The sequence below is a fragment of the Lactuca saligna genome, chromosome 5 (assembly GCF_052625555.1).
Source record: "Lactuca saligna cultivar CGN05327 chromosome 5, ASM5262555v1, whole genome shotgun sequence".
In the NCBI taxonomy this organism is placed as follows: domain Eukaryota; kingdom Viridiplantae; phylum Streptophyta; class Magnoliopsida; order Asterales; family Asteraceae; genus Lactuca; species Lactuca saligna.
The window spans coordinates 177,104,429-177,130,746 of record NC_136421.1 but is presented as its reverse complement, the minus strand read 5'-3'; the positions used below and the strand labels follow the sequence as shown (position 1 = coordinate 177,130,746).

General features: G+C 42.7%; 1 protein-coding gene across 1 annotated transcript; it reads left to right on the top strand.

Moving 5' to 3' along the window:
- Positions 1 to 23,080: 23,080 nt before the first annotated feature.
- On the top strand, positions 23,081 to 23,530 carry LOC145045978 (RAF-like serine/threonine-protein kinase 24). Its single transcript, XM_078994266.1, has one exon. The coding sequence runs from the start codon at positions 23,081 to 23,083 to the stop codon at positions 23,528 to 23,530; it is 450 nt and encodes a 149-aa protein (XP_078850392.1).
- Positions 23,531 to 26,318: the final 2,788 nt, after the last annotated feature.

The window sequence follows — 26,318 nt, the reverse complement described above, 5'->3', positions numbered from 1 at the left end:
GAGTGACAAGGGTTTTGTTAGTCGGTTGGTTAGAGTGAAGGGTCTCCTCAGTAGCACATGTGATTGGTATGGTAAGGACCAAGCCAATCCATGTCATATGACGACGTCGGAACTCCTTATTAAAACAGGTGTTACGTCGATTCGGAAAAAAGTGTTTGTTAGAGCGATAATGTACTGTGTGTACGTTTCTAGTTCTTTCTATTTGGTCCTTGTCACTATTACTGTGAACATTTTGTACCACCTTAAGCGAGTACTAGCAGTAAGAGTGCTCCGATACATAGTGATGATACTTCAAGTTATGATCCCCACCAGGTCTGTCTATAATCGCTTGGTGTCTACAAGTCACATATAATTAAGGATGAGAAGACAGTCGACTAAGTGACTCTGTCCTAAATCCACAACCAGACAATGAACAAGATTTAAGGCGGAGTCATGCACTCCAAACCTGTGGGTTCTTAATTATATATGACTCTAACGTATACACTAAGCCATTGTAGCTTACCTGCAAGGGTCTTTAGTTTTATATGAATGTTGTGATTTGCTCAGACGAGAGAGCAATTTATGAGTATGATTTAGTTGATGATCGTTTTCGTAAAAAAATTAAGTTTTAAAATATTTTTATTTGGAAAACGTATCATTGTCTACAGGTGTTTCTAGAAGAGTCTCTCTTACAGTGATCATCAACACTCTTCCATCTTTGCCAGCGTTCCGTTTTATCGGAAATCCCTCTTGTAATGTCCCATTTCACCACACCTGTAACAGGCCTGGCTTACTACAACGCATGGGACCTGAGAGTTTGGTCGTTTCGGTGCTCTACATAAACGGGTAGTGTGTCCCTTCCTGAGGCAGTTCTGCCAATTCAACTCTCGTTACCCTCCGATGTGATGGAATTTACAATTGTTACACTTCGGGAGGGTCCCGACATATTTTCTGATGGTGCTAGAGTGGTAGGTGTTCTGGTAACATGAACCGCAACAATTTGTTGTCCCTCCGAGGGTTCTTGCATTGGTTGCCTCTTTTTCTTTCCCTTAGACTTTTGCTTACAGTCACCCCCTTTCGTCGGCTCAAGAGTGGGAGTCATCAAGCCTTGGCGGACTCCATGGTTCACCAATGTTTGAGCCAGATGCTTGGCAATGTCAAACAGGAGGGGTTTCGTAGCAATCACGTTTCCTTGGATTGGAGGAGATAGTCCCAAAATGTATCTCTCTATCTTCTTGCTCTTCGGTGTAACCATCCTGGGGCATACTGCCGTTAAATCACTAAATCTATTAGTGTAGGCTTCTATATCCGAGCTTGCCATGGTAAGGGTACACATCTCTTGCTCCAGTTTTTCTATTTTGCCCCTCAGGCAATATTCTTCTATCATCATCTAAGATTTTCCCAGCCCATCGCGTTTGCCACTAGTAGGGTCAGTGACTTGACATGATTATTCCACCATGTTAGGGCACTAACGGAGAAACTATAGGCAGCAAAATTGACTTTGCTCCCTTCCGGGCACGCGCATATCCTGAAGATGGACTCTATTTTCTCGAACCATCACATTAGAGCAATGAATCCCCCACTTCCATTAAAGGATATGGGTTCGCAATTTGTGAAGTCTTTGTACGAGCACTCTCTTATGCGTCTGTGGCTTTCTCCATGGTTAGAGTTGTTAGCACCACTACCCACTCTGCTGGCACCACTTGCGTGGATTTGAGTCATGCCAACTATCACTGTAGTTGTTATTGCAGCCTGAAAGACAACCAAATCATACTGTGGAGGTGGTGGCGGTGGTGCGTTGTTTTTGTTTCTGTTCAACTTCTTCGGGGGTATCTTTCTGCCATAAGGTTTAAAAGATGAAACGGTGGTAATCCGTTAGTAGAGGTTACAAGTCAGGTGTTATTTCAAATGTATGTTTGATTCTAAAGTTTCCTTGGTATATGGAATTGGTAAGTTTTTAGACTTATTTTTATTGTATAGCATCCTAAAATACTCCTATAGTATTTGAACTTTATAGTATGTTTGAGATATCCTTTGTATGCAGAGTTGGTAAGTTTTAAACTCGTTGCAACACCACTATCATTCCCAAACACATGTTGGTCGTATCTCAAATAAATATTATCAGACATCAATAATCAGGCAATTCTATCATGTAATTCCTGAAGAACCCTAGCCTACCACTAGCATGTTGTTCTAACATAACATAATATCAATACTAGTGTGGTAACTTGGGGTAAAATTACTCGCTCCGGCTGATCGTACACATCACATCCTTCCTTGGTAACATTTGAAAAAAAATTGAAAATCATTTTTAAAACCTTTCTAGTTCCTTATTTTAAGCCTAAATTCACATAGATGTTCCTCCAATTCACTCGAACCAAGGCCTTGATACCAACTTGTAACATCTCAAAAATCACAAAATTTTAAAATTTTCAAAACAATCCATCTACTAAAAAAGAAGCGTTTACATAACCATTATTTCCAAAATCATTATCCAAAATCAGAGTCTCCCAAGATCAACAACATAAAATAAAGGATATGTGCAACCATGCCTTCGCCTTGCCATGATCCTCAAAAGTACCTGAAACAAAACTAAAATTGTAATCCAAGGCTTAATGAGTTCCCTCCATGTACCACAAGATAAACATAACAACAACAACATGCATACAAAGTGTAACACCCAAAGTTTCAAAGGCCAAGAAGGGAAAGAAAAGCCCTAATTTAAGGACCGACTCGGCGAGTCCAAGGAGGGACTCGGCGAGTCCGAGCGGGATCCGGGTCGAGGTGTAAGCGACCGACTCGGCGAGTCGGTCAAGGTGACTCGGCGAGTCTGGTCTGTGCGTGGAAAACCCTAAATTCGGGACTTGGGGCCTATATAAATGTCTTAATCTTCTTCCTAGGGTTCCTTACTGCCTCTTTAGCCCTGGATATCAAACCCTAGCCGTCATATCTCCTAGTTGAGCCTTGGAAGGTGCATTAAAGCTTGGAAAAGGAAGAAGGAACTTGGAGGAGCAAGAAGGAGCTATAGATCTGGGATTGTGAGTTCATTCTGAGCACTTGGAGGTAATAAACTAGTTCCTGGACCCTTTTTGCACCTAGATCTATGTGTGGTTGTTGGGGCTCTTTTGCCATAATGTTATTATTTTGGGTTAGAAGCCGGATCTGGAGTTGCTACTTCAGATTCAAGTGTTTTAGGGCCTGGAGAAGCATAAAGTATCAGCCATTGAGTCGATTTTGAAGTCCCTTGGCCTTACACCCTAGTTAATGGCGTATCTTGCCTAGATCTCCTTCTCTACACGTAAAGTTTGCAACTTTACGTGTGGAATAGGCTTGGGAAGGATGAATCTATAGTTTGGAGTCCATGCATGACTCAAAAATCCTCTGCATGTAAGGAGATCTGAAGGGACTCGACGAGTCCTTTGAGTGGACTCGGCGAGTAGCATGAAGTTTTGGAGAAACTCGACGAGTGGGATGAACAACTCGTCGAGTCGTATGAAGATTGCCTTGGACTCGGCGAGTCTGTTCTTGGACTCGGCGAGTCAGGTCGCAAAACCCCAAAACCTTCGAGTTGTGACTCGAATCAGTGAGTCGGGTGGAGACTCAGTGAGTTGAACAGGTCTGGACTCAGAAATCGGTAGACTCGGCGAGTCATGGACTGACTCGGCGAGTCGAGTCGCGAATGAAAGGAATCTGATCATTTTGAACTCGGCGAGTCAGTAGGGTGACTCGGCGAGTAGGGTTGACCTGGAAGGTTGACTTTGACCAGGACTTTGACTTTGGACTAGGGTGGACTTGATTGTCTTTTGGGGGTCAGTTAGACTCAATGTTGCATTGATATTGGTAGTTCGGGGAGCAAGGGGAACAGGAGTTCCGTGAGTTGTCAGGAAGCAACTAGTGAGATCATCAGCAAGTTCAGCCAGTTCAGGTGAGTTTCCCTTTGTGTGAATGGGTCTAAGGCCACAATGCCGGCCCATGTAGTTATGAGTAGAAGACCTGGGGGTTAGCCCTAGGCACAGTATGCTAACATTGTTTGCAGTACGAGGTCCAGTAATAGCGGGCGGGCGCCCAAGGAATTGTTTATATATGATAGTTTATACTTGTTGTCTGTGTGATACATGTATGTACCTGGTAGGGAGGTGAGTGTGGGCGAGGTCCCGTATCTCACCAATAGCAGAGTGTGGATGGGGTTCCATATCTCACTAGTAGCAGATTAGGGGCGAGACCCGAATTAGAACAGGAGTGAGAGTGGGCTAGGCCCGTACCTCACTACCATTAGGAGCATGGATGGGGTTCCATGACTCCTCAGTAGCAGGACATGGGCGAGGCCCAGGAAAGGCGAGGCCTTAGGACAGAACCAGTTGCATGTGTTAGTTATGTGTTATGAAATGTTTATGTGTTATTATTTGTTGATGGGCGAGGCCCTGTGACAGGCGAGGCCTAAGTAAAACAGATCTGTATCCGAGCGGGGCTCGAAGCCAGGCGGGGCCTGGAGCTGCGGGGCCGTTGTAGCGGGTGAGGCCCGAGGTAGGGAAGGCGAGGCCCAAGATAGGGGGTGTGGCCCAGTATGTGCAGTATGTGGTTATGCATGGTATGTGGTAGGGTGGGGAACTCACTAAGCTTCGTGCTTACGGTTTTCAGTTTTGGTTTCAGGTACTTCCGGTAGCGGAGGGAAGAGCTCGGGGTGATCGCATGGCACACACCATAGATTAGACAGCCTGGGGATGTTTACTCTGATAACGAACATATGTTTTGAAAACCTGTACTCATATTATGTTTTGGAATGATGATGTTACTTTAAGTAATGATTTATTCAAGAAATTTTTGGTCTTAAATTTTGGGTCGTTACAAGTTGGTATCAGAGCCTTGGTTTGAGGGATTCGGGCATACTCTCGGGTGTGCCTGAACTCAAACTAAGGAGTCGGATAAAAGGTTTTCAAAAGGGAAAAGATAGTTTTGTAAAGAGAGTTCTGAGAAAGAAAACGGCTTTATAAAAGTAAAAAGAATTCAGAAAGAAAAGAACTTGAAAAGAGAAAAGAGGTGTGGTGCATGCAATCAACCGAGCTCAAGTAAGTACCCCAAAATACCCATACAAGTTTATGTTTTGATTATTAGTTAATAGAGCAACATGCTAGATTAGGACTAAGGATCTAGGGAGGATGCCTTATGTGCTTGTTATATGTGCTTTTGATCTGCATGATAGTGCTGAATAGTCAGTAGTAGGATAGCCTGATTAGGTTATGCCTGAGTTATAAGTTGTGTTGCATGCTAGTTCAGATTCTTGCTATGTGGATATGATTGCTTGAGTATGTCATGGTTAGATTTTCCCTTGTCTGAATGCTGCTTGCTTTGTGCATTGTGGGATTCTAAGTGATGGGAGTTAGCCATTAGGTGGATACGTCACGTCACATGTGATCAGGGTTGAATAATCTCAGAGTGTTGGATTTGGTCCTATTGCGCAGCTCTTGTTTGAGTCCAACCGTTGTAGGAACGAGTCTTTTACTTGAAGGATTATCTGAGCCTCGTCACATGTGATGGTATCCAGGTGATGGCTAATTGGCATTGCAAGGAGGCCTTCAGCAGCTGAGGACTGGTTGAGTTGAGTCAAAGGTTTCCCTAGGGTAAGCCTAGGATGAGGTAGTGTTGGGAGTAGTAGTAGTAGAAAAAGGGACCTGGTGGAGTCAAAGCAGTTCCTGAGGAAAGTACGGATAGATGTGGAAGGTAGTATGGGCCCGTACTACTGAAAGCAGAGGATCCGTACTCGATTCAGGGAAGGCCGAGACAAGACCGGAAACCTGGTAGTGAGTATGTTTGGTCTCGCAGCAGTAAGGAGTATTCTGATAGTGGTTATGTTGTATGTTCAGTATGGTGACATTGCAAGAGGGACCAGCGGGCGGATCAGGCGCCGGAGAGGGATTAGGCTCGGGTTTAGGGGTCGAGCAGCTCGAGGAGCGGATGAGGGAGTTGATATCAGCGGAGGTTACGCGCAATATTCTAGCTCAGACTCCTGTGATCTTTGGCACGGTCAAGGAGGGTATATTGGAGATTTTGGATGAGAGGCTGGGAGCCTTTCGTACTGAGATGATGGCTTTGTTGGGAGCACGTACCTTGACATTTCGGGAGTTCAGGGCTTGCGGGGCACCAGATTATCATGGAGCTAGGGACCCCATTGCTAGCAGCAGATGGTTGGCTGATGTTGCCAACGCATTCTGTACGAGCCGGTGTCCTGAGGAGGACAAGGTCAGACTCGCTTCCTGTCTTCTGAAAGACAAAGCGAGGGATTGGTGGGAGGAGATTGGTCACGCTTTGGGGGATGATGCCGCGTTGGACGCGATGACTTGGAGTGATTTCTCAGCGAGGTTTAGAGCGGAGTTTTCGCCGATTATTGAGGTGCAACAGTTGGCCCGGGAGTTTCAGGATTTAACGCAGACTACTGAGACTGTGGCGGAGATCACCGCCAAGTTCAGAGAGAGAGCCCTTCTTGTTCCGCAGTATGTCGTGGATGAGGAGATGAAGAAGGCACGATATCACGAGATGCTGAGGGATGACATCAGGGAATTCGTGAGCAGGTACGGATGTAAGACTCTGGAGACTATGATTTCTCGGGCCAGGGAGAGGGAAATTGATTTCGAGCAGATCCGAAAGAGGAAGCCGGATGAGGTTCAGGTAGCCGCGAGTTCGGGAAAAAGGCCCACGGGAACGGATTCAAGGTCGAGGGATTATCAGGACCGCAGTCGATGCGGAAGGTGTGGCAGGACGCACGGGGGCGCGTGCAGGAGTGGTAGTGGTGGTGAGTCTGGCTGTTTCAGGTGCGGTCGGACGGGTCATTTTAGTAGAGATTGTACTGCTACCATCACCCAGGGATCAGACTTGATATGTTTTCACTGCAATCAGCGGGGCCACAAGAAGGCCCAGTGCCCTAGTTTGTTTTCAGCAGAACGGGTGACGGCACCCGCTCCTGCAACTTTGAGGATCATAGACGGCCGTCAGGGCCGTGCGGAGGCACCTGCGGTAGGAGGCAGGGCTTTTCAGATGGCTACTTTGGAGATGCAAGCAACGCCGGACATTGCAGGTATGCGACTTCCGTTTTCAGTTCTTGTATTTTGTGCATGATTATATTGTTATGGTTCTGCATCATTAGCGGTTGAGAATTCTATTTTTGAGCAGGTTCATTGGGATCGAGTTATATGCCATTTGCATACCTTGGTTATTGGTTAGTAATTAAGGGATAAGTTGTATCGAAGAAGGTTACTTTGAGTGCAGTATCCGTAGCATGCCTTGGAGGGACTCGGTATGTCTCGCTAGTTCGGAGCCGTATAAGTTTTAAAATGGACAGATTGGATCCTTAGCTATGGTAAGCTTGGGATTCCTCAGCGGATTGATTATGGTAGCAAGGATTGGGATTTCTTCTCACCGATCATCGAGGTGTGAGCAGGATCTTAGTGGGGGAGAATCCTCCGAGTGTATAAGGGTAAGGGCATGCGAATCCAGATCGGGTATATGATTTCGGATAAGGAAAAGGGGTAGTTCAGCGTTTAAAAGATTCGGGGTTGGGAGTTTGAGAACTTCCCATCAGCGCGTGCGTGTGAAGGGTAATGGTGGGTATGTGGTTTGGATTTAGGTTAATGGGCCACGTGTGGAGCTCATGTGAGTCGAAATGGGGATCTTGAGGTCAAATAGCAAGAGATGTTTTCGTGTCAGCAGTCAGTGGTGGAAAGTGATGCAAGACTACGGGGCAGTCGTAGCATTTTGTAATAGCTCGTTGGCGGAGTCGGGGCGAGGCCCTTATCTCCTAAAATTCAGATAGGGATCGGGAATGGAAAATGGATGAGAATGGTATGGAGTTGCCTGTATAGTCTGGAGAGATGAGACCTTGGAAGAGGCCTCTCCAGGATACAGTCGGGTGAGACCCGTGGGCGGGGACCGTATGAGGATAGCAGTATAGGTGAGACCTGAGAGCCGGGTGGCTCAGTAGTACGGTTGGGTGAGACCCATGGGTGAGGCCCGTGAGTTTTAGCAGCACAGGTAGGACTTGGTAGGATCTTAGCGTCTAGACAAGGGGATCGGGGATCCCAGGAAATTGTAGTGCCAGCATGGTAAAATAGATTGAGCTGTATAGGTGGCGGAAGTATCTTCGAATGTCGCTGGGAGCGACTAGTGGTTGTGCTGGATCAATAATCGGTGAGGGTCGGTAATCCAGTTGTTGATAGGTTGGTAGGGACCAGGATGGCCTCAGTTCATTCGGAAGCCAGATAAGAATAGCAGGATTCCTAGTCAGTAGCAGTGCGGGGATGCAGAGTATGGTGGAATTCAGTTAGTCGATCGTGGGGTGCTCAACACCAAATGATAGCAGGATGAATGCCCAGAGGGTACTGGCAACGATGACCCGTACTGGGAGTGGCGAGAGTAATAGATTTGGTGAGGAAAGGGTCTTCACATCGGCAGAAGGGATAGATGGTTATGGAGCGTTGCCTTGGGAAGACTGGGAAATCGCGCAAGGAAAGAAGGGGTGGACCCTTATGTTGCAGTACTCGGAGATTACCAGAAAGATTGTCGGTGGAGTAAGTTGTGTTTCCAGGATGTTCATGGTCAGGATGCATCCGAAGTTATTATCTATAAGGATTGGCGTTGGTCTGAATGATTAAACGGAAGGCCAACAAAGTTAGGCAGTTGGTGCTAGAATGGATGGTGGGGCTTTGGAGGTTGATCGCCGACAGTAGAGTATAGTAAACTTCGAGGGCGAAGTTTAGTTTAAGTGGGGGAGAGTTGTAACACCCAAAGTTTCAAAGGCCAAGAAGGGAAAGAAAAGCCCTAATTTAAGGGCCGACTCGGCGAGTCCAAGGAGGATCGGGGTCGAGGTGTAAGCGACCGACTCGGCGAGTCGGTCAAGGTGACTCGGCGAGTCTGGTCTGTGCGTGGAAAACCCTAAATTCGGGACTTGGGGCCTATATAAATGTCTTAATCTTCTTCCTAGGGTTCCTTACTGCCTCTTTAGCCCTGTATATCAAACCCTAGCCGTCATATCTCCTAGTTGAGCCTTGGAAGGTGCATTAAAGCTTGGAAAGGAAGAAGGAACTTGGAGGAGCAAGAAGGAGCTATAGATCTGGGATTGTGAGTTCATTCTGAGCACTTGGAGGTAATAAACTAGTTCCTGGACCCTTTTTGCACCTAGATCTATGTGTGGTTGTTGGGGCTCTTTTGCCATAATGTTATTATTTTGGGTTAGAAGCCAGATCTGGAGTTGCTACTTCAGATTCAAGTGTTTTAGGGCCTGGAGAAGCATAAAGTATCAGCCATTGAGTCGATTTTGAAGTCCCTTGGCCTTACACCCTAGTTAATGGCGTATCTTGCCTAGATCTCCTTCTCTACACGTAAAGTTTGCAACTTTACGTGTGGAATAGGCTTGGGAAGGATGGATCTATAGTTTGGAGTCCATGCATGACTCAAAAATCCTCTGCATGTAAGGAGATCTGAAGGGACTCGACGAGTCCTTTGAGTGGACTCGGCGAGTAGCATGAAGTTTTGGAGAAACTCGACGAGTGGGATGAACAACTCGTCGAGTAGTATGAAGATTGCCTTGGACTCGGCGAGTCTGTTCTTGGACTCGGCGAGTCAGGTCGCAAAACCCCAAACCCTTCGAGTTGTGACTCGAATCAGTGAGTCGGGTGGAGACTCAGTGAGTTGAACAGGTCTGGACTCAGAAATCGGTAGACTCGGCGAGTCGAGTCGCAAATGAAAGGAATCTGATCATTTTGAACTCGGCGAGTCAGTAGGGTGACTCGGCGAGTAGGGTTGACCTGGAAGGTTGACTTTGACTAGGACTTTGCCTTTGGACCAGGGTGGACTTGATTGTCTTTCGGGGGTCAGTTAGACTCAATGTTGCATTGATATTGGTAGTTCGGGGAGCAAGGGGAACAGGAGTTCCGTGAGTTGTCGGGAAGCAACTAGTGAGATCATCAGCAAGTTCAGCCAGTTCAGGTGAGTTTCCCTTTGTGTGAATGGGTCTAAGGCCACAATGCCGGCCCATGTAGTTATGAGTAGAAGACCTGGGGGTTAGCCCTAGGCACAGTATGCTAACATTGTTTGCAGTACGAGGTCCAGTAATAGCGGGCAGGCGCCCAAGGAATTGTTTATATATGATAGTTTATACTTGTTGTCTGTGTGATAAATGTATGTACCTGGTAGGGAGGTGAGTGTGGGCGAGGTCCCGTATCTCACCAATAGCAGAGTGTGGATGGGGTTCCATATCTCACTAGTAGCAGATTAGGGGCGAGACCCGAATTAGAACAGGAGTGAGAGTGGGCTAGGCCCGTACCTCACTACCATTAGGAGCATGGATGGGGTTCCATGACTCCTCAGTAGCAGGACATGGGCGAGGCCCAGGAAAGGCGAGGCCTTAGGACAGAACCAGTTGCATGTGTTAGTTATGTGTTATGAAATGTTTATGTGTTATTATTTGTTGATGGGCGAGGCCCTGTGACAGGCGAGGTCTAAGTAAAACAGATCTGTATCCGAGCGGGGCTCGAAGCTAGGCGGGGCCTGGAGCGGCGGGGCCGTTGTAGCGGGCGAGGCCCGAGGTAGGGGGCGAGGCCCAAGATAGGGGGCGTGGCCCAGTATGTGCAGTATGTGGTTATGCATGGTATGTGGTAGGGTGGGGAACTCACTAAGCTTCGTGCTTACGGTTTTCAGTTTTGGTTTCAGGTACTTCCGGTAGCGGAGGGAAGAGCTCGGGGTGGTCGCATGGCACACACCATAGATTAGACAGCCTGGGGATGTTTACTCTGATAACGAACATATGTTTTGAAAACCTGTACTCATATTATGTTTTGGAATGATGATGTTACTTTAAGTAATGATTTATTAAAGAAATTTTTGGTCTTAAATTTTGGGTCGTTACAAGTTGGTATCAGAGCCTTGGTTTGAGGGATTCGGGCATACTCTCGGGTGTGCCTGAACTCAAACTGAGGAGTCGGATAAAAGGTTTTCAAAAGCGAAAAGATAGTTTTGTAAAGAGAGTTCTGAGAAAGAAAACGGCTTTATAAAAGTAAAAAGAATTCAGAAAGAAAAGAACTTGAAAAGAGAAAAGAGGTGTGGTGCATGCAATCAATCGAGCTCAAGTAAGTACCCCAAAATACCCATACAAGTTTATGTTTTGATTATCAGTTAATAGAGCAACATGCTAGATTAGGACTAAGGATCTAGGGAGGATGCCTTATGTGCTTGTTATATGTGCTTTTGATCTGCATGATAGTGCTGAATAGTCAGTAGTAGGATAGCCTGATTAGGTTATGCCTGAGTTATAAGTTGTGTTGCATGCTAGTTCAGATTCTTGCTATGTGGATATGATTGCTTGAGTATGTCATGGTTAGATTTTCCCTTGTCTGAATGCTGCTTGCTTTGTGCATTGTGGGATTCTAAGTGATAGGAGTTAGCCATTAGGTGGATACGTCACGTCACATGTGATCAGGGTTGAATAATCTCAGAGTGTTGGATTTGGTCCTATTGCGCAGCTCTTGTTTGAGTCCAACCGTTGTAGGAACGAGTCTTTTACTTGAAGGATTATCTGAGCCTCGTCACATGTGATGGTATCCAGGTGATGGCTAATTGGCATTGCAAGGAGGCCTTCAGCAGCTGAGGACTGGTTGAGTTGAGTCAAAGGTTTCCCTAGGGTAAGCCTAGGATGAGGTAGTGCTGGGAGCAGTAGTAGTAGAAAAAGGGACCTGGTGGAGTCAAAGCAGTTCCTGAGGAAAGTACGGATAGATGTGGAAGGTAGTATGGGCCCGTACTACTGAAAGCAGAGGATCCGTACTCGATTCAGGGAAGGCCGAGACAAGACCGGAAACCTGGTAGTGAGTATGTTTGGTCTCGCAGCAGTAAGGAGTATTCTGATAGTGGTTATGTTGTATGTTCAGTATGGTGACATTGCAAGAGGGACCAGCGGGCGGATCAGGCGCCGGAGAGGGATTAGGCTCGGGTTTAGGGGCCGAGCAGCTCGAGGAGCGGATGAGGGAGTTGATATCAGCGGAGGTTACGCGCAATATTCTAGCTCAGACTCCTGTGATCTTTGGCACGGTCAAGGAGGGTATATTGGAGATTTTGGATGAGAGGCTGGGAGCCTTTCGTACTGAGATGATGGCTTTGTTGGGAGCGCGTACCTTGACATTTCGGGAGTTCAGGGCTTGCGGGGCACCAGATTATCATGGGGCTAGGGACCCCATTGCTAGCAGCAGATGGTTGGCTGATGTTGCCAACGCATTCCGTACGAGCCGGTGTCCTGAGGAGGACAAGGTCAGACTCGCTTCCTGTCTTCTGAAAGACAAAGCGAGGGATTGGTGGGAGGAGATTGGTCACGCTTTGGGGGATGATGCCGCGTTGGACGCGATGACTTGGAGTGATTTATCAGCGAGGTTTAGAGCGGAGTTTTCGCCGATTATTGAGGTTCAACAGTTGGCCCGGGAGTTTCAGGATTTAACGCAGACTACTGAGACTGTGGCGGAGATCACCGCCAAGTTCAGAGAGAGAGCCCTTCTTGTTCCGCAGTATGTCGTGGATGAGGAGATGAAGAAGGCACGATATCACGAGATGCTGAGGGATGACATCAGGGAATTCGTGAGCAGGTCCGGATGTAAGACTCTGGAGGATATGATTTCTCGGGCCAGGGAGAGGGAAATTGATTTGGAGCAGATCCGAAAGAGGAAGCCGGATGAGGTTCAGGTTGCCGCGAGTTCGGGAAAAAGGCCCAAGGGAACGGATTCAAGGTCGAGGGATTATCAGGACCGCAGTCGATGCGGAAGGTGTGGCAGGACGCACGGGGGCGCGTGCAGGAGTGGTAGTGGTGGTGAGTCTGGCTGTTTCAGGTGCGGTCGGACGGGTCATTTTAGTAGAGATTGTACTGCTACCATCACCCAGGGATCAGACTTGATATGTTTTCACTGCAATCAGCGGGGCCACAAGAAGGCCCAGTGCCCTAGTTTGTTTTCAGCAGAACAGGTGACGGCACCCGCTCCTGCAACTTTGAGGATCATAGACGGCCGTCAGGGCCGTGCGGAGGCGCCTGCGGTAGGAGGCAGGGCTTTTCAGATGGCTACTTTGGAGATGCAAGCAACGCCGGACATTGCAGGTATGCGACTTCCGTTTTCAGTTCTTGTATTTTGTGCATGATTATATTGTTATGGTTCTGCATCATTAGCGGTTGAGAATTCTATTTTTGAGCAGGTTCATTGGGATCGAGTTATATGCCATTTGCATACCTTGGTTATTGGTTAGTAATTAAGGGATAAGTTGTATCGAAGAAGGTTACTTTGAGTGCAGTATCCGTAGCATGCCTTGGAGGGACTCGGTATGTCTCGCTAGTTCGGAGCCGTATAAGTTTTAAAATGGACAGATTGGATCCTTAGCTATGGTAAGCTTGGGATTCCTCAGCGGATTGATTATGGTAGCAAGGATTGGGATTTCTTCTCACCGATCATCGAGGTGTGAGCAGGATCTTAGTGGGGGAGAATCCTCCGAGTGTATAAGGGTAAGGGCATGCGAATCCAGATCGGGTATATGATTTTGGATAAGGAAAAGGGGTAGTTCATCGTTTAAAAGATTCGGGGTTAGGAGTTTGAGAACTTCCCATCAGCGCGTGCGTGTGAAGGGTAATGGTGGGTATGTGGTTTGGATTTAGATTAAAGGGCCACATGTGGAGCTCATGTGAGTCGAAATGGGGATCTTGAGGTCAAATAGCAAGAGATGTTTTCGTGTCAGCAGTCAGTGGTGGAAAGTGATGCAAGACTACGGGGCAGTCGTAGCATTTTGTAGTAGCTCGTTGGCGGAGTCGGGGCGAGGCCCTTATCTCCTAACATTCAGATAGGGATCGAGAATGGAAAATGGATGAGAATGGTATGGAGTTGCCTGTATAGTCTGGAGAGATGAGACCTTGGAAGAGGCCTCTCCAGGATACAGTCGGGTGAGACCCGTGGGCGGGGACCGTATGAGGATAGCAGTATAGGTGAGACCTGAGAGCCGGGTGGCTCAGTAGTACGGTTGGGTGAGACCCGTGGGTGAGGCCCGTAAGTTTTAGCAGCACAGGTAGGACTTGGTAGGATCTTAGCGTCTAGACAAGGGGATCGGGGATCCCAGGAAATTGTAGTGCCAGCATGGTAAAATAGATTGAGCTGTATAGGTGGCGGAAGTATCTTCGAATGTCGCTGGGAGCGACTAGTGGTTGTGCTGGATCAATAATCGGTGAGGGTCGGTAATCCAGTTGTTGATAGGTTGGTAGGGACCAGGATGGCCTCAGTTCATTCGGAAGCCAGATAAGAATAGCAGGATTCCTAGTCAGTAGCAGTGCGGGGATGCAGAGTATGGTGGAATTCAGTTAGTCGATCGTGGGGTGCTCAACACCAAATGATAGCAGGATGAATGCCCAGAGGGTACTGGCAACGATGACCCGTACTGGGAGTGGCGAGAGTAATAGATTTGGTGAGGAAAGGGTCTTCACAGCGGCAGAAGGGATAGATGGTTATGGAGCGTTGCCTTGGGAAGACAGGGAAATCGCGCAAGGAAAGAAGGGGTGGACCCTTATGTTGCAGTACTCGGAGATTACCAGAAAGATTGTCGGTGGAGTAAGTTGTGTTTCCAGGATGTTCATGGTCAGGATGCATCCGAAGTTATTATCTGTAAGGATTGGTGTTGGTTTGAATGATTAAACGGAAGGCCAACAAAGTTAGGCAGTTGGTGCTAGAATGGATGGTGGGGCTTTGGAGGTTGATCGCCGACAGTAGAGTATAGTAAACTTCGAGGGCGAAGTTTAGTTTAAGTGGGGGAGAGTTGTAACACCCAAAGTTTCAAAGGCCAAGAAGGGAAAGAAAAGCCCTAATTTAAGGGCCGACTCGGCGAGTCCAAGGAGGGACTCGGCGAGTCCGAGCGGGATCGGGGTCGAGGTGTAAGCGACCGACTCGGCGAGTCGGTCAAGGTGACTCGGCGAGTCTGGTCTGTGCGTGGAAAACCCTAAATTCGGGACTCGGGGCCTATATAAATGTCTTAATCTTCTTCCTAGGGTTCCTTACTGCCTCTTTAGCCCTGGATATCAAACCCTAGCCGTCATATCTCCTAGTTGAGCCTTGGAAGGTGCATTAAAGCTTGGAAAAGGAAGAAGGAACTTGGAGGAGCAAGAAGGAGCTATAGATCTGGGATTGTGAGTTCATTCTGAGCACTTGGAGGTAATAAACTAATTCCTGGACCCTTTTTGCACCTAGATCTATGTGTGGTTGTTGGGGCTCTTTTGCCATAATGTTATTATTTTGGGTTAGAAGCCGGATCTGGAGTTGCTACTTCAGATTCAAGTGTTTTAGGGCCTGGAGAAGCATAAAGTATCAGCCATTGAGTCGATTTTGAAGTCCCTTGGCCTTACACCCTAGTTAATGGCATATCTTGCCTAGATCTCCTTCTCTACACGTAAAGTTTGCAACTTTACGTGTGGAATAGGCTTGGGAAGGATGGATCTATAGTTTGGAGTCCATGCATGACTCAAAAATCCTCTGCATGTAAGGAGATCTGAAGGGACTCGACGAGTCCTTTGAGTGGACTCGGCGAGTAGCATGAAGTTTTGGAGAAACTCGACGAGTGGGATGAACAACTCATCGAGTCGTATGAAGATTGCCTTGGACTCGGCGAGTCTGTTCTTGGACTCGGCGAGTCAGGTCGCAAAACCCCAAACCCTTCGAGTTGTGACTCGAATCAGTGAGTCGGGTGGAGACTCAGTGAGTTGAACAGGTCTGGACTCAGAAATCGGTAGACTCGGCGAGTCGAGTCGCAAATGAAAGGAATCTGATCATTTTGAACTCGGCGAGTCAGTAGGGTGACTCGGCGAGTAGGGTTGACCTGGAAGGTTGACTTTGACTAGGACTTTGACTTTGGACCAGGGTGGACTTGATTGTCTTTCGGGGGTCAGTTAGACTCAGTGTTGCATTGATATTGGTAGTTCGGGGAGCAAGGGGAACAGGAGTTCCGTGAGTTGTCGGGAAGCAACTAGTGAGATCATCAGCAAGTTCAGCCAGTTCAGGTGAGTTTCCCTTTGTGTGAATGGGTCTAAGGCCACAATGCCGGCCCATGTAGTTATGAGTAGAAGACCTGGGGGTTAGCCCTAGGCACAGTATGCTAACATTGTTTGCAGTACGAGGTCCAGTAATAGCGGGCGGGCGCCCAAGGAATTGTTTATATATGATAGTTTATACTTGTTGTCTGTGTGATACATGTATGTACCTGGTAGGGAGGTGAGTGTGGGCGAGATCCCGTATCTCACCAATAGCAGAGTGTGGATGGGGTTCCATATCTCACTAGTAGCAGATTAGGGGCGAGACCCGAATTAGAACAGGAGTGAGAGTAGGCTCGGCCCGTACCTCACTACCATTAGGAGCATGGATGGGGTTCCATGACTCCTCAGTAGCAGGACATGGGCGAGGCCCAGGAAAGGCGAGGCCTTAGGACAAAACCAGTTGCATGTGTTAGTTATGTGTTATGAAATGTTTATGTGTTATTATTTGTTGACGGGCGAGGCCCTGTGACAGGCGAGGCCTAAGTAAAACAGATCTGTATCCGAGCGGGGCTCGAAGCCAGGCGGGGCCGTTGTAGCGGGCGAGGCCCGAGGTAGGGGGCGAGGCCCAAGATAGGGGGCATGGCCCAGTATGTGCAGTATGTGGTTATGCATGGTATGTGGTAGGGTGGGGAACTCACTAAGCTTCGTTCTTACGGTTTTCAGTTTTGGTTTCAGGTACTTCTGGTAGCGGAGGGAAGAGCTCGGGGTGATCGCATGGCACACACCATAGATTAGACAGCCTGGGGATGTTTACTCTGATAACGAACATATGTTTTGAAAACCTATACTCATATTATGTTTTGGAATGATGATGTTACTTTAAGTAATGATTTATTAAAGAAATTTTTGGTCTTAAATTTTGGGTCGTTACACAAAGCCTTCATCATGTCTGGACCACCTCACCGTGCCAACAATCTATCTGGATAGACCTTTGGGACTTCAGCCTGACTGGTCCGCCTTGCAGGCCTTTAGTCTATCCGAACTGCCCTAGGTATCTTAGCCTTCAGTCTATCCACTGGTCTGCCTCAACCCAATAAACCATAACATATCAATGCATAACATTATCAATTATAATAGATAATAAAGGCAGTCCTACATATCTACCAGTCTAATAACATAACTAGTACCACATAACTCCATATATCAACATACATAAAATCAGGATATCTAATCCAATAGGCTGACCTTGGTGCCTTCGACCCATAAGTACAGTGAGGAAAACTCACATCATAGTCTAACATAAAATTGAATGAAACACTGCTCCAAATATCGGCTCTATAGGTCACCTATTCAACAGATATAGACCAAGGCTCAACTATAGCTTAAAATACCCTTAAGTCAAATTTTTTTAACCTTGGTCAAAGTCAAAGTCAAAGTCTATGGGTCAAGGAGTCAACTTGGTCCATTCATCCAAGTACGCGGGACGTACTCAACTTATATGCTGGGCGTACTCCAACCTTGACCAGAGTTGGGAAATTGACCATGTACGCGTGGCGTACATTGAGGTACGCACGACATACACTAAGAACCCCATTTCCTCAATAAGAGCTTAATGCATTAAGATCTCACATCCAACTTTCAGATCTAATGCTAAAATATCACTAGGATTCATAATGTTTCCAACTTTATGACTTTGCATGTCTATTAAGTGCTTAAGACACAAATTCTCAACATCTTAATGCCTTAAGACCTTCTATAGCATGCATGGAGCAAAACTAATTGTCAAAACCATATTTTTATGGCTCAAGATCCCTGATAAGGTTTGAAAGTATGACTTATTAGGTAAAGAGCATGTCATGCTAAAAAGTCACTATATTTGGGACCAAAAATGACCAAAATGAAGAAATGGATACATCTACAAGATAGGGTGATCAAGTTATGAACTTTTTACCTCCTGGAGGATGCTAGCAAGGAGATAATCTCATATCCAAGTCACTTCCAAGATCAGAGTTCTTCTCACCACCTTCTTCTTCTTCAAGAATGCTACAAAACACAAAGGTAAGCTCAAGATGCACTCTTCTCACTTAGGTTTAGCTTGGGGGTTGTTCTTCTCAGATGGAGGCTGGTGAGGGAATGTGAAACAATAGATAATGATCCTTATATATAGACAAAACCCTAAAATTTAGGGTTTGAAGGTTAACCATGTGCACCGTGCGTATGCGGTGTATGCCTAGCATACTAGGGTCCGCCCTAGTATGCCTAGCATACACAACATACGCTCAGTGTATTAATCCTTGGTTAAAATTACCAAAATGCCACTATAGGCCATTCTTGCAATCTTCCTCAAACCTAAGGGTCAAAATGCATTATTCTTTCATACTTAGGGCTAAAACTAAAATCGCCTCATCATCGGGATGTTACAACTAGTATGTATGCCCAACGTACTCACGCAACCCCCAAAATTAAAAAAATGCCATTATGGTCCAATTTGCAAACTATTCTCGTACCAAGGAGGTAAATGGTAAATACCTGGATATTGGGATGTTACATATGCATCTCAACAACTGAAAGAGCATGAGAAGAATTATCCCATTCATGATTGGAGTTGGCAATGATAGTACTTATGGTAAAGATATGGAGGCATTATCTTTATGGCACAAAGTATAAGCTTTAAACCGATTATAAGAGTCTCTAGTGTCTCTTCGATTATAAGGAGTTGAATATAAGAGAACGGCGTTGGCTAGAATTACTCAAGGATTATTATTGCGAGATATTTTACCACCCTGGTGAAGCCAATGTCGTAGTAGATGCTTTTAGTAGAAAGATAAACTTGGAAAGGAAGAAGCGAAGGGCATTGAGAATTGAGATTGTCTCAATAATTGTAGAGAGTACTAAGAAAGCTCAGGAGGAAGATTTGGAAGGAGATAACTGAAAAGAAGAGCATTTAGGCAAAACGTTGGAATTTAGTATAAACAACCAACGATTAACGGTATTCCAAAATATAATTTGGCTGCCTAAGATGGGAGGAATGAGTGATTTTCTCATGGAAGAAGCTCACAAGACCATGTACTCTATTCATCCAGACACCACCAAGATGTATAGGGACATGAAACCTTACTACTGGTGGCCAATGATAAAGCTTGATGTTTCTAAGTATGTGACTGCATGTGTGACCTGGGTGAGAGTTATTGCACATCATCAAATACCATACGAGAGTTTGGAGCCTTTACCGATATGCATGGGTAAATGGGAAGACATAACCATGGATTTTTTTGACCATTTTGCCCAGGACAAAGAGTGGTCATGATATGATTGGGTAATCATAGACAGATTGAGAAAGAGTGCATATTTAATAGTGGCCAATGATAGGTGGCTTATGGATAAGCTTGCAAATTGTCTATGTGAAGGAGATAGTAAGACTTCACGCTGTTCCCCTAACGATTATGTAGGATCGTGACAGCCGTTTCACGTCAAGGTTTTGGAAGAGCCTAAAATACTACTAGAAAAACACCCTTTTATGACACGCAATGCGCGTCATAAAACGCTCAGACGACGCGCAAATGCGTCTCAAGGAAGGCTCTGTCATAACGAGAGACGATACGCTTTTGGGCATCGTCTATTTACGATGCACATTTATGACATGCAATTACGACACACATTTATGACGCGCATTTATGACACACATTGCGTATCATTAAAGCCCCTGTCATAAATGAAGATGACACGCATCTGCGTGTCATAATTTTAAATGTTCTAAAAAATATATGTTTTTGATAGAATTACTAATTTTCAAATTAAACAACAGATTGAAATTATCATAATACAAAATAAAATACCATACATAAGAACAATAATTCATTTCAAAAACTATCATATGTCAAAATACAAATAATCATTCCAATACTATGTATTATAAAAAACAAAACACAACATTAAAAGAACTCGTGAGTAAGTTCTCTTTTGACAGTGTCCATGGAAGTGTTATGCCTTTCAACTTCACCCATCACAGAAGGAACATCAACTCCATGGACACATACATGTATCTCTTCAGAGCATCGGCAAGAAAACTGTGAGTTTTGGGTGATGATTCATCATAATCTTCTGGTGTACTGGATAAAGATAGTCTCCCAACATTCGGCATCCAATAGCAATATCCGCACTTTTGGGTGTGCATGAATCAATGATCCTTTCAAGAGTTTCTAAATTACAACCATGTCCCACACCAAGAGGTAACATAAACAAATAGCAAAATAACAGTTGTGATAAAAAAAGATACATATCTTGCCTTTGAGGTGGTTACTAAGAGTTGAAGGCGTAACTTCAGATGGATGCTCGTCATTTGCTTTTTCAGTTGACTTCTTTCCTTTCTTGTGTCTCATTGGCTTATGGTTATCCATGCTCACAATCAAATCAGTTAAATTAATAAATATTAAAGAAATAAAGCATATATTGGACTTACCAAAAGTAAACTGATTGTGGTCTAGGATCAACAATGTTGCCAAAAATCTGAAAATTTTGTAATCGTGGAGAAAAAGAGTGTTTGTTATAAAATGAAAATATACAAAATCCATAACTCCTAGATAAGGGATAAGGCATGAGCTACTTTTACGTTAGAGTGTAAAGTAAACAATGAAATTCTTAATGCCTTTTTTCTGAAACAATCTTAGCAAAATTAGCGATGATTGTTGGCTTGTTGATTATTTAAGATTGAATTTGTTTTGTATGCTCAAACTGATATTTTTTGTAGTAATGATGAAATAAAAAATAAATGATGAGATGGTGGTTGGATGAAGTATTGTTGGGATAAGTCATAAGTGACATCTTTAATTGCATATTTGGAAATCAACAAGGAACCAAGGTTTAAACTTCGAAGGCAACCGGAAAACAAGCTTACGCAATGTTTATATTTTATACTTCAAAACTAACAAAACTTTTTAATGATAATTAACCAAACTAAAAAGTAGTGTAACCGCACAATACATATTTATTAATTATCAAATAAGCCTCCCAAATTCTTTTTGAAAAAAGACATTATTACTTATTTAAAAGTTTAAAATTAAATCATTAAGAATTTTGAAAAACTAAATAAATAAAATAGTAGAAATACATTGTAATTACTAATAGATTATTTCTTGTTCTTAAAGTTTCTTACACATTGACGGATACTTAATAATATATTCTTTAGAGAGTTATTATAGATTATACGTATAAACGATAAAGATTAAAAATTAGAGTTTTTGATCATAATAGAGTGATTGAAAAAAGTATTTACCATTTTAGTGTTCTTTCAAAAATATTTACTAAAATGGTGTTTCTTTTTATTTTTTTTTTTTTTATTTTTCAGTTTTCCTTAATATTTTTTATTTTAAATATCCAAAATTTTTTTCTCTTTAATTTCTCCTCTTTTACTTTTATTAAATAACAATTTTTATTTCAGCTTTTTTTAACCTTTTTTTTACTGTTTTTTTAACTAACAGTTTTCATTATCATTTTTATTTCTGTTTTTTTTTTCTTTTTAATTTTAAATATCCATTATCGTTTATAGTATGTAAAAGAATTTAAAAGAAAAGCTAAATTCACTTTCATAAGTATAATTAAGTGGTCCAATTGAGTAGTGCTTTTGTTTTCTAATATTATATAATATGAATTTGAAGACAGGTTTTTTATTTTAGTTTTCATATAATTAAACAATGAAATATCTTTTCGTAGAAAATCAATAAGCGGAGCAGGTGTAAGGGGAGACATAATTTTTTTTTTCATGTAAGGATGTTGTATATAATAATATTTTATTTTGTAAATATGCAATCAATACGGTAAAAAAAACTAATAAATTGGTAGCGAATTCAACATGATTGTAGAAATTGATTACAAAATTAATTTGGTATAAAATTAGTAAAATAAAATATAGTAACTAGTTGCATAATTTAGTGTTTTACCAAGAAGAAAAGTTCATAACAGTGAATTATACAAAACAAATAAAAATTAATTTTAATGGTTTATTTGGATGAATGGAATAAAACAATAAATAAACAAAAGATACAAGATAATAGAATATGCCATGTATTCTATTTTTTTAATTGTGGTGTTTTTTTAACGAACAATATTGAGTTTTTTTTACCTTAAAAACATTATATGTGTAATGTTAGAGTCATGAAAAAAAGAAAAAAAAAATTAGGCCTCCCATTTTCCTTGAACCGGTAATTTATATTAAATGTGGGTTTTTGGTTGTTTAATGCAAATTACATAAAAACAAATTCATTTAATTTTAAAGGAAAAAACAATATGTCATATTGAATAATATAAACTTTCTACACGTACTCTAGGCCTATTGATTTTCTACGAAAATATATTTCATTGTTTAATTATATGAAAACTAAAATAACAAACATCTTCAAATTCGTATTATATAATATTAGAAAACTAAAGCATTACTCAATTGGGCCACTTAATTACACTTATGAAAGTGAATTTAGCTTTTCTTTTTAAATTTTTTTATATACTATAAATAATAACGGATATTTAACATTAAAAAGAAAATAAAAGAAATAAAAATGATAAAGAAAACTGTTAGTAAAAAAAGGGTAAAAAAAAACTGAAATAAAAATTGTTATTTAACAAAAAGTAATAAGGTGAAATAAAAGAGAAAAAAAAATGGACATTTAAAATAAAAAATATTAAGGAAAACTGAAAAAAAAAATGAAAAAAAAACACTATTTTGGTAAATATTTTTGAAAGTACACTAAAATGGTAAATACTTTTTCCAATCACTCTATTATTGTCAAAAACTCTTAAAAATTAAGATAATAACAGACTAACTAGAATTTGATACAAATAACTATATACAAGGAAAGTATCGGAGAAATCTAAGGCTATTTCTCCCCTTAATTTTCAAACGGTCTGTAATCATATTATCAGGAGCAGTCGATAGTTGATACCTATCATGAAGGATTTAAAGAAAGTTTTCCTATCACAATAAGGAAACCTGTACAACAAATATATATATATATATACGTACGTTTTGCTTCTTGCTCATCGGAATGCTTAATTAACAATTCCTGATTGTTACCATACGTGTAATTAGCCATGGCTGTGCCTTCCGATTCTAGTAAGAAGATAAAATTCCATTATAGTTACGGTGGCACGTTCAAGGTGTGTCCCAATGATGGCAAAATCAAATACATTAGGGGCACAAACAAGATCATGACTGTAGATAAGAGTATCACTTACACAGAACTAATTGTGAAGTGGTGGGATATATGTGGACCTTCTATGAACCTGAGGTGCAAGTTGCCTATGGACGATTTGTACTCATTAGTGAAAGTTACATCAGATGAAGATCTTAATTATGTTATGGAAGAATATGATCGGGTTGGTAAAAACATGAAGATCAGAGCCATTCTCGACCCTCTACCACCGCCGATACCTGAAGTTTTTGAGGATTACTTCCGCAATTATAAGCTGGCAGGAGTGAAGTTCTTCGGTTACACACCACCTCATTTTTATCATGTAGACCAAGCCATGGCTGGACATTGATGGTTTCTTGAGCCGAAAGGCAGAAGAATGTTCGTTTTATTGATTTTAGTAGTTTTTTTATTGATTGAAGATGATGTAATTGACGAAGGCTAAGGTTGAACTAGTTGTAGTGGTGCAAGCATAAATCCATTATTCGTTTTATTCGTTTTTATATAAATCCAATATCCATTAAGGTGCATGAGTTATCTCCTCGTTATTACGCAAAAATTACACTTTCATATTATTCGTCACCTTAATGTTAGTTTTGTATGTTGGAACCTTTTGTATCTTCAAAAAGAGCAACAACATTAATATGAATATGCTGTAACTATAAGCTATTATTTGTTCCTTTAATGCTTTCGGTTTTTTTGTTGTATACGAGATGGGTAAAGAAAACAAAATGTATATTTGTTTGTGTTTGTGGATGAAGTTAGGTTATGTTAGGGTTTATATACTAACTACTACATATATTAGACTTTTTTTTTTATTTAAAACAACATAGCTTAGTTTTTTTTTATCATTGATTTATCTTGTCTTTAGGTCACCAGAATCAACATTGATGATGCAAGACAATTTCACAAATTTGGTCTGTGTGAAACGAATGATTTTATCGGGTTCAAGAATACCAATTCAAGTGCAAGGAAAATTTCCTTGACATTTCCGGGTTATAGTACATTTAAAGAAGAGGTTTTCAATCGACTTTAGCTAGATTGGTGTGAATGTGTGATTTTGATTATCATATTTTCACGAATAAAAAAGAATTTTGTTGATGTTTTGAACAGCAAATGTATTAGAGAGTTTTTCATTAACTTTCACATGGTATCAAGCCTATATATATATATATATATATATATATATATATATATATATATATATATATATATATATATATATATATATATGTATCATTTGTAACTCTCGTGTATCTACAACAGAGAGTTTTTCATTAACTTTCACATGGTATCAAGCTTTGTAACTCCCAACCTTCTTTTTCCCTCCCTCTAAAACCATCACTCTCTTCTTCTTCCTCTCCCACCCATCAACTTTCCTCACCCTTTAGCTTCCTCATCAAGTCTAACTTCGATGCTTCCTCTCTCTCTATGAACACCATCTTGCATCTCATCACCATTCGCCTTTCTTCATCCAATTACCTTCTATGGAAGAATCAAATGATCCCTCTTTTACAATACCAGCAACTTCTTGGTCATGTTGATGGCTCCGTTTCGTCCCCACCGCCCTCCATTTTGGTTGATAACAAGCCGACCTTGAATCCGGAATTGGCAGAGTGGGTCTCAACCGATCAAAGGGTTGTTATTCTTCTTCAAGCTTCTCTCAAAGAAGAAGCTTTTTCTGAGATTGTGGGCCTCTCAACAGCTCATGACATTTGGGTAGCCCTTGAAGCCACCTACGACAACTCCTCCTTAGAGTGTGCCCAAAATCTCCGTGATCAACTACGTCATCTTACCAAGGTTTCCTCCACCGTTTCAGAATTTGGCCGAAAATTCAAGTCTGTTTGTGATCAACTTGCCGCCATTGGTCAAGGGGTGGAGGAAACTGACAAAACCCATTAGTTTCTTTGCGGTCTCGGTGCCTCGTTTGAGAAATTTTCCACCGCCATCCGTGCTTCCGGGACTGTTTTTGGGTTTCACGACTTGTTGGCTAGGGCCAAGGGTCATGAAATTTTTCTCAAATCTATTCACGGCGACACCACTCCCTCGGTTTCTTTTTCTGCCGGCGCTACTCCCTCCTCGGGTTCGAATGGTGGTCGGGGTCGGGGTGGTCGCTCGTGTTGTGGTGGTCGCGGTCGTGGATGTCGGCCGCCTCATTGTCAACTTTGTCGCCAAAATGGCCACTACGCGAACTAGTGCCCTCAAATTCACTCTTTTGTGTCCCCTTCACCCATGCGTGATGTTGATCTCGCCAAAGCTTTTTTAGCCAAGTGCCAAGTTACTCCTTCCGGCCCTGATTGGTTTGTTGATTCCGGCGCCTCCGATCACATGGTGTCTTCCACCGGATCAGTGTCTAATGTCGAGCCGTATGGTGGTGACTCTTCGGTGCAATTTGGAAATGGTAATACACTCAGAATCTCTTCTATTGGTTCTTCCAAAATTGCTAATGGTATTTACTTGCGGGATGTTTTGGTGGTTCCCCGCCTCACCAAAAATTTATTATCCATTAGTAAACTAACACGTGATAATCCTGTGGATGTTCTTTTCTCTGCTTCATCATTTTTTATTCAGGATCGAACAACGAAGCAGGTCCTAGCACAAGCAAAATGTGATCGTGGGCTTTATGTTCTAGCCACTTCTCCCAAAGCTTATGCGTTTTTTGCCGGATCCAAGCCGCATGCCTCTTTTGAACTTTGGCACTCCAGATTGGGACATGTGTCTTTTGACACTATTTCTATGTTGAATAAACTTGGACTTTTATCTGTTTCTAGTGTGTTGCCAAAACCCAATATTTGCTCTCCTTGTGAACTTGCTAAGTCTCATCGCTTGCCATTTTCTAATAATAATAAACGTGCTTTACATATATTGGATTTGGTGCATTGTGATTTATGGAGGCCGTCACCCGTTTCGTCGGTTAATTCATATCGCTACTACATCTCTTTTGTGGACGGTTATTTGCGCTTTACATGGTTGTATCCACTCAAGGCTAAATCAGAATTTTATGATGTTTTGGTCTCATTTCTCAATTTTGTGGAAAATCAATTTTCCACCAAGCTTAAAGTTTTTCAAAGTGACGGGGGTACGGAATTTTTAAACTATCGTGTGAAGGTGCATGAACATCTTATTAGAAAACATAATCA

Coding starts and splice junctions, on each gene's coding strand:
- LOC145045978 (XM_078994266.1), top strand. CDS start 23,081: ATGGCTGTGCCTTCCGATTCTAGTAAGAAGATAAAATTCCATTATAGT.